General features: G+C 44.5%; 1 protein-coding gene across 1 annotated transcript in view; it reads right to left on the bottom strand.

The window, feature by feature from the left end:
* Window positions 1-14,217, bottom strand: part of LOC139286042 (unconventional myosin-IXAb-like) — an 85,401-nt gene that overhangs the window by 17,808 nt on the left and 53,376 nt on the right. The window contains exons 11-20 of the mRNA XM_070906698.1: window positions 8,757-8,878; window positions 6,753-6,894; window positions 5,210-5,405; window positions 3,798-3,917; window positions 1,879-1,954; window positions 1,443-1,586; window positions 1,239-1,278; window positions 1,022-1,144; window positions 706-786; window positions 83-193 (exon numbers count right to left, since the gene is read on the bottom strand). Coding sequence (XP_070762799.1) covers window positions 83-193; window positions 706-786; window positions 1,022-1,144; window positions 1,239-1,278; window positions 1,443-1,586; window positions 1,879-1,954; window positions 3,798-3,917; window positions 5,210-5,405; window positions 6,753-6,894; window positions 8,757-8,878 — 1,155 coding nt within the window. The remainder of the gene's footprint in view (window positions 1-82; window positions 194-705; window positions 787-1,021; window positions 1,145-1,238; window positions 1,279-1,442; window positions 1,587-1,878; window positions 1,955-3,797; window positions 3,918-5,209; window positions 5,406-6,752; window positions 6,895-8,756; window positions 8,879-14,217) is intronic.

Genomic DNA, 14,217 nt, shown 5'->3' with positions numbered 1-14,217 from the left:
GATCAGCTTTTCTATTTCCCTGCACTAACATGGCACTGGGTCCAGATCAGCTGTTAGATGGTACTGCAGCAGGAGCGGTTACCTGGAAGGTGTACTTGATGCTGTATCCTGACTGTCGGATCCGGACGGTTTCCAGCATTCCTGTGTATCTGAGCTGTCTGAGGACCAGGCTGTCATTGAACCGCAGCGGCAGCTGAGGGAGACAGACAGAGACAGAGAGACAGAGGGAGAGACAGAGGGAGAGACAAAGAGACAGACAGACAGACAGACAGACAGACAGACAGACAGACAGACAGAGGGAGAGACAAAGAGACAGAGGGAGAGACAAAGAGACAGAGAGACAGACAAAGAGACAGAGAGACAGAGGGAGAGACAGAGAGACAGAGGGAGAGACAAAGAGACAGAGAGACAGACAAAGAGACAGAGAGACAGAGACAGAGAGAGACAAAGAGACAGAGAGACAAAGAGACAGAGAGACAGAGAGAGAGAGACAGAGAGAGACAAAGAGACAGAGAGACAAAGAGACAGAGAGACAGAGAGACAGAGGGAGAGACAAAGAGACAGAGAGACAGAGGGAGAGACAGACAGAGAGACAGAGACAGACAGAGAGACAGAGAGGGTATATAATATAATATAATGAAACAGAAATCAACAGTCGCTCATGAGGTCGTGTTTAAGCGGCGACTCCTCGGCTGCACTCGTTACCTTCTCGGCGTTGGAGCGAATACACTTGACAAAGTACGGCTCTGATTGGTCGAGAGTCTCCATCAGCTTATTGAGGGACGCCTGCACACAAACACACACACAAATGACATCACATCCTCATCCAACGTAAAGAAAAATGTTCAGCATTGCTGCATTCGTGATTCAAGATTTAATGTCTGTTTCTTAACTTCACGTTCTAATGTAACGTTTTAATGCCTGTTTATAATCAGCATAGACTGCTGCTGCTGCTGCTGCTGAGTCACTAATGTTGTTGTACTTCACTGATCTTCCAGCAGAGGGTGGCGGCAGCACTGACCTGGAACTGTGCGCTGATGCTGGGCGGTTTCTTCTTCTTGTGCAGGTGAAGCAGAGACTTGGTGATGCGGTCGTGGAGCGTCACGCTGCTCAGGTAGCGCAGAGACTTCACGTCCAACAAGTGCTGCAAACAGATAACATATGAGCCTGTGTCTGTCCCCGGTGCCTGCTGGAAGACCTCTCTGATAACTGAAGAGGTTGCCATGTTTGTGTCTTACCTTGGGAAGGCTCGGCTTGCTTTTGCAGTTTTTGTTTCTCCTACAGGTGAGAAATATTGTTTTTAGATATAAGAACTCAGGGTGTGACAGTAACCAGAGATGACCCCCCCTTCTAGTCCCTGTATGCTTCTTCCTATACTACACTACCCATAATGCAAATGGGTGAAATCTTTTCCCTAGTGTGTGTGTGTGTGTGTGACTCACAGTAGGATGCCCTGAGCTCTCTCCAGTAGCTTGCTGCTGGTCGTGTTGAGGAAGATCCCGTCCTCTTCCAGGGCGGGGCTTCCGGTCGAGGACAGACGACCAGACCTGGAGCTGCGACCGTTACAGCCCACACCATAGCCATCCCTACAAGGGGGGGGGGGCGGAGAGAAAGTTATTGCAGTTTTACATTTTGATTTGTCTCTTTCTTTCAATGAAGACGTTCCGAGGACCAAAATTAAGATTATAGTTTTTGATGGATTGAGAAACAAGAATCTCTTTGCCCTTCACTCAGACGGTTTCTTCACATTTTCTTCCATTAAATGTTTTTTTCCTGATCCAGATTGAAGTATAGAGGGTGTCGTATGCTGCTTGAGGCAAATTTGTGATTTGTGATATTGGGCTACGTCAATAAAATGGACTCGACTTGGACGCTCACCAGCTGGCCTTCTCATTCAGGGCGTTGGTGCCTTGAAGATCTGACAGAGGTGTTCGGGGATTCTTCCTGGTGATACCTGGATGGAAGGACGACAGGAGGGGAGGGGATTCAAAGATCACTGGATTTATCTACATCTGCATCTCCTCCATCACTTCACCTTCACCAAGTACAGCAACCACCTCATTGCTTCGGAGCTTTCCTCCATATTGTCCCAACTATCCTTTATCTCTTCCTCTCTGCTGTCTCTCCTACTTTCACCCACGACTACGGCTTCATCTTGCTCTTGTCTTAAACTGGTGTTACTTTTCCCCAGTAAGCCCTGAGGGTTGTGTGTGTGTGTGTGTGTGTGTGTGTGTGTGTGTGAGTGTGAGTGTGTGTGTGTGGTTTTGGCAGCGGAACATTAATGCCTAAGGAGATATTGGCAGCTAATGAGCCGAGTGTTTCACTTTACTTTTGTGGTTTTCTCTTGTAAAAGTTTAAACTCACCGCTTTTACTATGCCATGACATATTTAACACAACTGAGGTTAACTCTGTAGTCTGTTGTCTTCAACAAGGAGTGGGGGGATGCATTTCCCATAATGCAACTGGATGTGTTTAGGACCTACACGCCTGGTAAATGCCCACATCAGTTAGTAACAGACTCCAAACACGAGGCGAGAGAACCCCTGATGACATCAACAGGGTTATTTTGCCAGACTGGACATTTCCTCGACATCATACAACCGTTTTTACAGGCTGAAGGAACCGACCATGACTAGTATACTCATGTTGACGAGTAAGTTTCCCTTTAGTGGAAGACTTTCAGTGCCGGCAGCCGTTCAGTCCCGCTGGATTTGTGCTGCTTTACAACACATGACATGCAAACACAAGTACACAAGTAGACTCAGACAAGAAAGTTCACATCAGAAGCCAAACGTGAGATGAAGGACGACCAGAAAATCATTAAACCCTGCCGGTTCACGTGGGACTGATTCCTCTGATCACTCGTGTGGTAATGAGCTCTGCTGCGAGGCGACTCAACCTGACCAGAGCGCAGAATGGCCCAGATGTCTGATTTCCAATATCTTATTAACGGCCGTAATAAAACCAGCTTACTGAGGCTGAAAATCAAACGTGATCCATTATTCTCAAGTTGACCACCGAGGGCTGTTTCACTGCAGCCTGGAATTGATTTCTCCGATTGGCTCTGATTGGTGAAGAGCTTCTGACTGGGATTTTAAAATATGGGAAATGGGAGCACCTCTCCCATTCAATGGATCTTTATCGACAGGAATCCATAACATTATAAACCCCATTAAGAGGGAGCACCTTTCACATACTGCTTTAATAAAAAAGTTAAAAAAGTCCAGTTCGAAACAGATCAGATAGGTAACTTTCTAAGAAAAGCTCTGAAGGTGGCTCATAACCTTAATAACTCAAAGAAACAAGCACACGCACAGAGAAAAAACCCTGACCAACAGAGAGGGATTATAAAAAATAAAAAACGCCAATAACTTGTGAATATTTATTTTTGGATTGAATATACTTCAGTACTTCAGCCTCTACCTTCTGAAAACAACAGATTGAAGTATTTTGAATAAAACATAAAGTCGTACAGTGGTTGCCTTAATATTTGCCTTCATCCCTTCTATGTCTGTTGTGTGTGCAGATGTTCTTATTTTTTATAATTTTATTATTTCTTTTTCCAGCATTTGTTTTTTTTTAATTTCTTTTTAATTTCTGAACGGCTGTGACGGAGCTTCGGCTCTGCAGAAGCCCTTTTGATTTTCTGTCCATTTTTCTTCCCTTTCTGTCGGCAGGAACATATTCTCACCTCATGAGGTTTACTGTGAGCGGAGAACGACGTGGGCAGGAAATAAAAAGACTAAACTAACTAACTAATATGGTGGAGAGTCTCGAGGTATTTGGAGTTACTGACTGTATTTCTCGTCTTTGCATCTCTGAAGGATCTCGAGGCTCCTCTGGTGAACCGGGTGGTGAAGGAAACTGAAGCTGTCCACAGTTTTGACAACAGCACAGGGAACTGCTGCATCGTTCCCTGAAACAGAGAGAGAAACACAGACTCCATTTTAGACCACGAAGGAAAAATCGTTTTACATGTTACACAAGAAAAGAAAAAAGACAAGTAGTCAAACGAGTAGAAAGAGAAGAAAAGGAGGGTAAGGTGAGGAGGTGAAATAACAAACAGAGGAAGAGGAGCAGGAACAAAACAAAAGGATGACGAGGCAGATAAGAATTAGAGAGGGAATTCTTCAAAACAAGAAAGACACAAACTCCTCTGAGATAAGTCAGCGGTGACATTTTCAAACACTCTGCACTGTAGCACTCCTCCCAGTTTGAGAAAATAAACACTGCAGAAGAAGATCAAAACCTCTCTTCTTCCTCCTCCTTCATCATCCACAGCGGTTAAACCTCCTCACCTCCCCAAACACTCCCTGTTGTTCTTGGCCCAATTAAAACCCGGGACAGTATGGAGTACTGCTTTCTTTACGGTAATTAATTACAGTTATTAATTTCAGTTTAGTATTCGCGTGTGTTTGTAAGTGTAGATCGATGAAGTTAAGATCCTCATCATCATCACAGTCGTGCAGAAACAGTTACTGTTGCCGGCGGCAGCTTTGGGAGGTAAAAAAAACTACTTCCTGTTTCTGACAAAATGCAGGAAGAAAAATAACGTGTGAGTCTTTAACATGTAACATGATATAATTAACTCCAACTGCAACTCGCCAAGATTTTCATTATGGATTAATCTTAATTTAAACAATCAATTGATTATCAAAATTGTTGATCCACTTATCAATTAATGGACTAAGTAACACTTAAGCATGAAATATAACAAAATAAATAAAATGCGTTTCATAATGGACTCTACAGAAGGTTAGTTTGGTGTTTACTGACGGGAACAACAGTATTTTTTGCTGTATGTTGTCTTAATGTTTATTCTCGTGTAGCGTTAAAGTTCATGAACACTTCAGATCTTCAGTATTTCTCTGTAACATAAAATATTCATGAAATAGGCAACAATCATTAAAAACAAACACCTTTACGAATCTTTTATTGAACCAGACTAAGCTAATCTGTGTGGGCGTGGTTTAAACAGAGCCGACCCACGGTAACTTAGCAACCCATCAACTGTCATCAGATTCTGATTCGATTGATGCTGATTGGTGCACAGAGGTACGTGACATCAGCTAATTCTAACTGAGCCCCGCCCACGTCAGACCAGTGAGCAGGTAACAGGATCCTACCGCTCATAATGAGAAGCTCAGTGAGAATATATATTTTCAGCTGCCGCTCATCACCGTACTGGACTCCCGGACGTTTCCTCACCAGATTTTTTGTGGGTGTGTCTGCGGCCGGCCTCCCTGAAAGCCACCAGGGCTCTGAAGTAGGCTCGCAGCACGGCCCAGCGGAAGGTCGCCACGGGGTCGATTCCCATCAGGCTGCAGATGAAGGCGTTCTTGCTGCTCTTGAGCAAAGCCACAATGTCGGGACGCATGTGGTCGGTGTTCTTCTCCCTGAAGTCCTGAATGAGGGAAAGACACAAGTGAAGGAGTTAGAGGAGAAGATCGATACCGCTGTCATTTCTGCCAGCAGCCGGTTAGCTTAGCACAAAGACTGGAAACAGCTAGCCTGGCTCTGTCCACAGGTAACCACCACACAGGTAAGTGTTCGTGTGTTGATGATTAGTGAACTTTGGAGGAGCTGGTCGGCAGAGTTTGGACAGAGCCAGGCTTGTGGTAGTTTCACCCCCCATTTCTAGACATTATGCTAAGCTAAGCTAAACTAACTGGCTCCAGCTTCATATTTAAGAGACAGATATGAAGTTAATGGTCATAAAAAAATCAAACAAACTGGAGACACATAATTAATTCATATCTGTTTTGATATAATCTAACCACCATCTCTTCTTCTGCCTCATCTGTCTGTAAGCAATTAAACATTTTGACGATGAACCATGAACATAAACCCTTCATTACATTTTCTCTCTCCATATGATGCAAGTCAGCTGTCAGCTGTTCACCACCGAGCCAACGTGGCTCTCGCTACACAGTTCACACCAAACAAACTCCTCGGCTCTGCGAGGACACGTCCACGATAACCAACTGTTACAGATTTATATTACACAGTCAAACAACAGCACCATCGCCTCTTTCCAGCACATGTGCTTCTCATCAAAATGCAGCTGGGAAGCAAACGGAGATTTGATTTAGCTGAAAGAAATGTGTCGACGGAACAACAAGTCGGTCTGCTGCAGAAGGTTTAAGTGAAGTGAGTTCTGTTTCATCTAGGAATTAAGATCCCACTGTATTGTATTTGTCCTTATTGTTAGACAAAGCTTTGTTGGGATTAGTCCTCCTAACACGCCTACACGGCAGGTTTGACAAGGAAGTGCTTGTTTTCAGTCTTTCTTCACAAAACTGCAGATGTTAGCTAGCTGCAAACCAGGTGAACACCTGAAAAAAATCCCTGATGGATCTCTGATGGATCTCTGATGGATCCCTGATGGATCTCTGATGGATCCCTGATGGATCTCTGATGGATCTCTGATGGATCGCTGTCTTTTGTCTCTTTAATGGTCCAGATTTAATCTTTAGTCATAACAAAGCACAACCCAGTGTTCTTGAAAGGACAGAGACTCACATGTTTGGGTGCCTTGATGTGGTTTGTTGAATGTAATAACATAAAAAAAACTGAATTGAAAAAGTGAGAGACTAGCGGCTCAAAACCTGCGAGCTGTAAACGGACCAATAGAGTTACTTGTGAAGCACCAGTACAAAACGTAAGAGCCACAGTTCATTTTTCAGTCCGTTAACCACTAAACAAGTTATTATCTCATTATACTACAGTTAGCTAACGTGACGGATCTCACCTTGACTCCGTACTTGACTTTACCAGCGTAGTGTCTGATGATGAAGGCCGGCTCCATGACAGCAGGGAACTCGATGTAGCTGTTTCCTTCATGCTGACGCTTGAACTTGTCCAGCAAGGTCTGATTGGAGGCCTGGGGGAAACTATAGGAAACACCATCCATGGAGACGTTGACATTTTCAATCTGAAACTCTAAACTGAAGAAATCTCTGACTTCAGACTTTATGAACAACAATAACAGAAACTCTCCTATTAAACTAGCCATTTGTGTCTCTCCAAGGAGGCATTTCATCTATTTACAGTAAAAAGGGGGAAGCTAAATACAGTAGCACATGCAATCAACTATTCCATCCAATGATTACTTATAGTTTCATCTACTTTTGACTATAAAGCAGTGCCTCTGCAGCAGCTGATGAGTACGTATAAAGTATCTCTCATGGATTAAAACTTTGTGCTGAAATTTAACCAGTTACAGCACCTCGACTTGCACATTCTTCTTCTGTGCTTTCACCTTTGCTTCATGGACATTACCTAAACGTTACCACAACATACCTAAAGGGATGTTTCATATCATCTAAACCTCTCCTCCCGAGAGTTCTGCAGCACACTGCTGGCTGAAGTATATCCGCAGGGGTCTTAAAGGCTAGATGCTGTTACTGTAGAAATGAACCCCCACACTCGCCCCCTATCCTGCCGTAACCTAATCCACTTCTCCAGAGGCCCTGAAGCCCCGCGAGCTCCACTAACTGTGAATGATGAGATCTCTGAGCGTCTTCCTTTCATTCTGTGTAATCATTTAGCATGAAGCCCCTTCCTGTGGCAGCGTAAACCCCAAGAGAGACGCTGTCCCCCCTCATTTTTTCTTTAGAGATCCCCCCTTTGACCCTAACTCTCCAAATGTGATCTCACCCCTTCACACACACACATATATATATATACATACACACACACACACACACACACAAACAGAAACACACCATTTGGTCCATTCCAGGCGTTATTAGATCCAGATGAACCAGCTAAGCTAAGTGGTAAGTAAGATGACAGCTAACATAGATAAATATGGCTGTGTGTGCACCGCCTGATGTGTTTTCTTGCGAGGGGGGCAGGAGAGCGCTGGATTTGATTTATGGAGGAGGACGATGCAGAGGCAGAGTGCTGACCTACAGGAGGAGGGCGTTTCACAACAGAGAGAAACTCAAACAAAAGGAATTAGCAAGTCTCAATGGTTTAGTTAAGCCGTGGTAGAAGTCCCAGTGTTGGTATCAATCAAGCTAATGAGCAAAAGGTCTGCACAGGGGCCAGTTTGTCTCTCTATTCAACAGTTGGGTGCTAAAGGTGCTTGTGGAGGGTGATTTCAACAAAGCGCGCTACAGTGAAATATGTTTTGCTTCCTTCAACATTCAGACAAGGTAAGAATGTCAATTATAAATAAGTGAAATAAGCCGACTATTCAGGCCAAACCTGAGCAGAAAACTGTACACAGGTGCAAACAACCACCAATCATCAAGTACATTTAAACATCATCCTTTCCTCGTGTTTGCTGCTACTTGTTTACATATCATTTTTAATAGTGGTAATTTGGTCCTGACAGTGGAGCTAAAGCACCGGTCAGGGGTCACTAAAACACTGGAGTTCATTATCTAGGGATCATGAATATCCACAGCAAATTCCACAGAAAACCAGCCATTCGTTAAGATTTCCAATAAACCGAATTGGTTCCCATTACAGGCCAAACAGTCACCAATAATCTGATATATTTTCTCAGGGTTTCTTGCTGTGTTTTATACTGGAGGTGCCCCGCCGCTCCTGAAACACCTCAATCCAAGAAATGATTACTTTTCTTATGAAGTAGAATATTCACTAACGCACTAAATCACACAGCAGATGCCACATATTTAATGAGTAAGATGGCTGTGCCATCTAGTAACTACATGAAACGAGAAACTTTCTGTTCAAGTTGTAACTGCTGCTTCTTAGAGCTGTATTTGAGCAGGGGGCGTACTTGCACTCCTCGTCCAGCAGGTGGAACAGAGCGGTGGGTTTCTTGCTGATGAGGTTGATGCAGCCGCTGTTGTCGATGTAGTCGATGTTGTGCCAGGTGATGCCCTCCGCCCTGTACTCCTCCTGCAGGGGACACACAGAGGAGGGAAGACTTCGGGTCAGTAAATACGACTGTCACAGCTGTTACAGAGAAAAAGGCTATTGACTATTGACTTAACACTTGTCAGGATATCTTGATGTTCTTATAAGCGTACAACAATAGTATAATCGTCATCTACTGTTTGCGACACTGGAACAATCTGGGGGTTCAGTGTGGGAAAAGGTCTTTTCTTCACTTTTTTCAACAACTATCAGGTGACAAACCTGCTCTCAACCTGACTTAGAGACACCCTGACAATCATAACAAGGAGTAAAGTGTGTGCATATTCTCCATGTGGTAAAACCAACGTCCAAGCAATGCTTTCACAGCACTAAAAACCTGAATCCCCACTATGAAAGCACCTGGCTGCTTGTTGGTTGTCAGTAAAACCACAGACAGTTGGTAACGTCTATGTGCCCCCAGGGGCCAATGATGAAGGTATATGACCCATGTCGTCTTAGTAGCCCTAAGGGAGGAACCAGTGACAATCACCAGTTGCAATCCCACTTCCAGCTGGGATGAGAAGTGGAAGGGGAGCTGCGTGGCTAACGTTCTCCTCTCCCTGGAAAGACACTGTTGAGGTTTCATTTGAGCAACGTATTACTGTCGCATACTCAGCAAACTCTCCCTCAATATCTATAACACCAAAGCTTCAGGCTCAGCACCAGCGAGTCAGTGAGACCGGCTGACCAAAAACAGAAGAAAATTGGGGAGATTGTCAATAATCAATAACAAAAATGATTCAAGCAGTAATGGCAGCCCCCAGATGCTGCAATGTTCGTACTGTAGTAATGTATTTATGTCTCTACATTTGCATGAGTCTGCATATCTTTTTGAACTAGCATTATGATAATGAAGGAAAAAATGTGAAATATTTTCAGTTACTAATGTGAGACAGCAGTCAAGTACTCAAAGCAGCTCTGGAAGATGCTTTAACACATGCGACACGTCTGCTGAATCACGGACGAGGCATTCGGAACATGCGGTTTGGTTTCATCCAGAGGTTCAACCGGAATCGAGCAAATCGTGAACGGAGCTGTAAAAAAAAGTCACATGCGTGTGTTTTTGTTTAAATCTCATCAAGCCGAGTCAGTTCATCCGGCAAACTCTGTTGTGTCTATGAGAGTTTGTGAACACGTGTTGACTCACAGAGACAAGAAGATGCAGACACACAGATAAAGAGATAAACACACACACACTCATCAGCCATTTTATTACACACAAACATTAATGTGAACAGCTCGGCTGATTTCACAGCAGTCCAATTAAAGCACCGATGTGGACTGAGACTGGAAGCGAACGAAACAGAAAAGGCAGCGGTGCTCTGCACCCTGAGGACTGACGAGCTGAGTTTACAGAGAAAAGAGAAATCCAATCAAAACACTGCGGCAGACAGGAGAGGCCAGATGAGAACGACAGCTAAGCTAGCTAAGCTAACAGAGGAGACAACAACGGCACAGTTTAACTCCGAGCACCTCAGAGCTCGTCTGGTTTCAGTCCTGTCGGCCAACATGACCAAGATGATGCTATGAAGCCCTTGTGCATCTTTTAAATACTGACTTTCAGAGCCCACCTGAGGAGTATTTCTGAATATGTGCATTCTCCTCTGGTGGAAAGAAACTAAGTACATTTACTCAAGCGCTGTACTCAAGTGCAATTTTGAGCTACCGTTTTAAGCTGCTTCATATTTAAGATAATGTTGCCCTGTTGTACAATAAATGAATAAATAGAGACGTAACAGATGTTGGGACACAGAAGTCTGTGAGCACTAAAAGCCCTAAAACGTCCTGCTGTGCTGAAGAAAGCAGGGAGCTCTGTTGTGGTCGAGGAGGTTGGTCATCCCTCCGTCTATTAGTCGACTCTGCTTGTTCTCTGCTGGGTAACGCAGCTTTCCAGCAGCCTGACTTGCGTTCAGCCCGGCGCCCTGATGCAGAGGTGAGGGAGGCCGTGAGCGTGTTTGTGTGCGATTCTCCACGTCTCCGGTTATCTCTCCGTTTCTTCTCTCTTTATATTTCTCCCTCCCCCGGCGCCCTCCTCTCCTGTTATGACAGCAGAGTGTTTTTATTGAGCAGACAGGAGGAGCAGCGCTGCAGCGTTGGGAGCTGGAGGAGGTTCTGGTGGTTTCAAGAGCACTGAGAACAAAAACTGACAGAGACACCGATAGAAAAAAAGAGGAGGTGCTCGCTGTGTTGTCACTAAACATGCTCTGTACTGTCAGAGGGTTTTGATTTTTTTGTGGTCCAGCTAGAAGGAGCGCATCTGGGACTCTGTGGACCAGCGTGACTCACAGAAATGATGTCAAGCAATGAGCTGGACTGTCTGGTCGGAATAAGGGCGTTTAATATGCGACCATTAATATGATAAAGAGACTTTTAGTTCAAACCTGGCAGTTCCCATTAAGGAGGGAGGAACATCCTTTAGACTTCTGTTGGACGATGGACTCAATAACAGTGTGCAGAAGGAGGCTCCCTTCTATCAGATGAAGGTAAAACTCTTCACCGAGTCCGGACAGCTCACGAGTTAAACATGATATGTGTTTGCCTAAGGCAGCGGCTGTCATGCGTTTCCTCACTTTGATATACCGTCCTCACGCAGAAAAGAAATCAAGCACCAATCGGCATGTTGAGTGTCAACACTGGACTCACACACACCCTCCTCCAGCTCACTGAGGCCCGTGGTTGGTGTGGTCCTATTAGCTTTGGCTGCCGTTACGAAGGTAAACAAACGCCGCTGATAAGACCAACTGATTGGTTGGAGGGGGGTGGGAGGGGTGAAGCCCGGAGGAAGGAGAGGAGTGAAGAGAGGAGAGAGAGAGTTCAGGCTTGTATACTTTCACTGATGTCTAACTGAACATATCTTCTCATCCTGATGTGTAGCCAGTGTGTACATACTGCAGGCTACACCTTCGCTGATGTGCACGAACATAACTACACGTTGGGACTACGAAGACGCCGCGTGGATCATCGTCACATCAGTAACGATGGTATGTTGTGACCTTTACAAGCAGAAAAGCCGAACCAGAGACGGGGGTCAACACATGTTTATCATGTTATTGTAACCTGTTTTTTTTTTCATTGTCCCAGAAAAATAAACTAACACACATAGTCTCATAATTAGTCATGAGACAAGACAAACCTGACAGTACCACTTGCATCATGAGGTGAATGAAAGATTGCAAACATATAATTAACAACAAATGTTTGCCTCAGTTAACCAAAAAGGAGCTTGGAGCTTAGGACAGATCTGGAAACTTCATCCCCGTCTTCTTTTAAATGAGTGCATTGATATTTTCTAATAAATTCACGATAAATTAAACTCACAACAAACAACGAAACCTTCAGTCTCATGTCATGAGTGTCAGCAGTTTGAGGCTCAACACAATGCAACAGACGAGGTGTGGAGAGCTTTCTCTCCTCGTGACGTCAAACTGAGGGTAGCGGGGGGCCCGCGGGGTGAACTGCACGACTTTATTCAAACAAACACCAATCAGCAGAGATCTGGCAACCCCCGATTAGGAAGCTACCCCAACCTGCCTGAGAGGGGCCCCGGAGCTCAGCACCACCTCAACTGTTGTCCTGTCAAATAAACTCAGGAGAGGCAGAGAGCCAGAGGTGTGGAGGACCCCCGTGATTAAAGCATAATAAACGTGAACTCTGCTGAAACAATATTGGGCACCGTCCTGCGAGGGCGAGCGTCTCAGCAGCACTTTGACACTTATTAGTTGAACATGACACAGGAACAAAACCCTTCAAGTGAAAGGTTCAATAAAAACAGAGATAACATGGAGGAGCACCTGCTGTCACAGAGCGACTGACGACACTAACATACAAGGAACACTCACAGTACATTTAAAAGTACAAAAACACTAATATATGAGTCTCTGGAGACAGTGACAGGAGGTACCGTCTTATTTTTTCTGTGAATTTGATTATTTGGCGTTTTGACGATGAAACATTTGACTAGTTGATAAAGAAAAAGAACATTTTCATGCGACATCGCGTTGCAGCTCTGTGAGGCTGCGCTACTGTGAACCACATGCTAACGTTAGCATGCTAACATGCTCACAATAACACTGCAAACACGCTGATGTTTATCAGGTAAAATGTTTTCCATGTTGTTGATCTTAGTTTAGCGTGTTAGCATGCTAACATTTAGTACGGCTGAGGCTGATGGGAATGTTACTAGTTGTCAGGTATTTGTACACATTTACATTTTGACCTGATGATCTGACACACACACACACACACACACACACACACACACACACATTTTATTTAAAGTATTGTTTTCTATTCTCTAGCTTTGAAGGCAGTTATTTATTATTTAGCTTTGTCCTTGTATGAACGTCAGCTTCAGCAGCGTAGACGTAAAAATAAACCCCCAGAGTGCTTAATCGTCACTTTCTAACCTGTTTGTTGGTACATGTTACATCCTGCAGTGTGTGTGTGAGAGTGTGTGTGAGTGTGTATGGCCTGAGGGCTAACTGTCAGAAACAGATAACAGAACCATTACTGCATCGGCAGTCTGTGATCCTCATTGAGGGTGAAGGGACGTTACTGTACTCGTTCACAGACACGCTGCTCTTTTTCCACTCTGTTCCTCTCCTCGTTTAGCCCTCAGCGATGGGCCCGCCTGCTTAGTTGCCACGGCCAATCAGGGCTCAGTACAAGGGAGACGAGAGCTGACAGCTACTGTGACTCAGTCCAGCTGATTGAGACTCATTATCTCTCTCCCTCTCTCTCTCTCTCTCTCTCTCTCTCTGCTCTTTGGCTTGTTCTTTGATATGATTTGAAAAAAAAACAACAACACGCACACTGAATATTAAGTGGTTTGGCAGCTGGTATCGGAATAAATTAGCATAATGAATACATAATACAGCTGGTCAGGGATTAGGGCTTCAGTCTTATTGAGTGAGAGAGATGAGCTGACGTCTCTGATCAGCAGTTATAGAGAAACCAACAAACCAAGACGCCAGAATAAACATAATAAACGTAATAAACATAATAAATATACAACAACCTACAGAAAGCTGAGAGTGTGGCTGCTGTTAGCAGCCTTTAGCTGTCAGCTCTGTTGGACTGCTGCTGCCTGTCTGCCTCTTCTGGTCCTTCAGCACTTTTCCTCTGACCTTTTACTTTAACGGACGTGCGTGCTAACTTAACCTAGCTACATAATTACAGCTGCTTGTGCTGTAATGTCAGGGGGGACGTGGCTGTCCAGCACAAAGTATATTCAACATGCTTGCAGGGAAAGGTCTGATGATGTTAGTCCAGTCGTGGACTGACAATGCTCTCACAGTGCGTTGAACCTCATTGTGTTGCAT

The sequence above is a fragment of the Enoplosus armatus genome, chromosome 6, assembly GCF_043641665.1.
Source record: "Enoplosus armatus isolate fEnoArm2 chromosome 6, fEnoArm2.hap1, whole genome shotgun sequence".
NCBI lineage: Eukaryota > Metazoa > Chordata > Actinopteri > Centrarchiformes > Enoplosidae > Enoplosus > Enoplosus armatus.
This window is presented reverse-complemented; position numbering and strand designations above follow the sequence as displayed.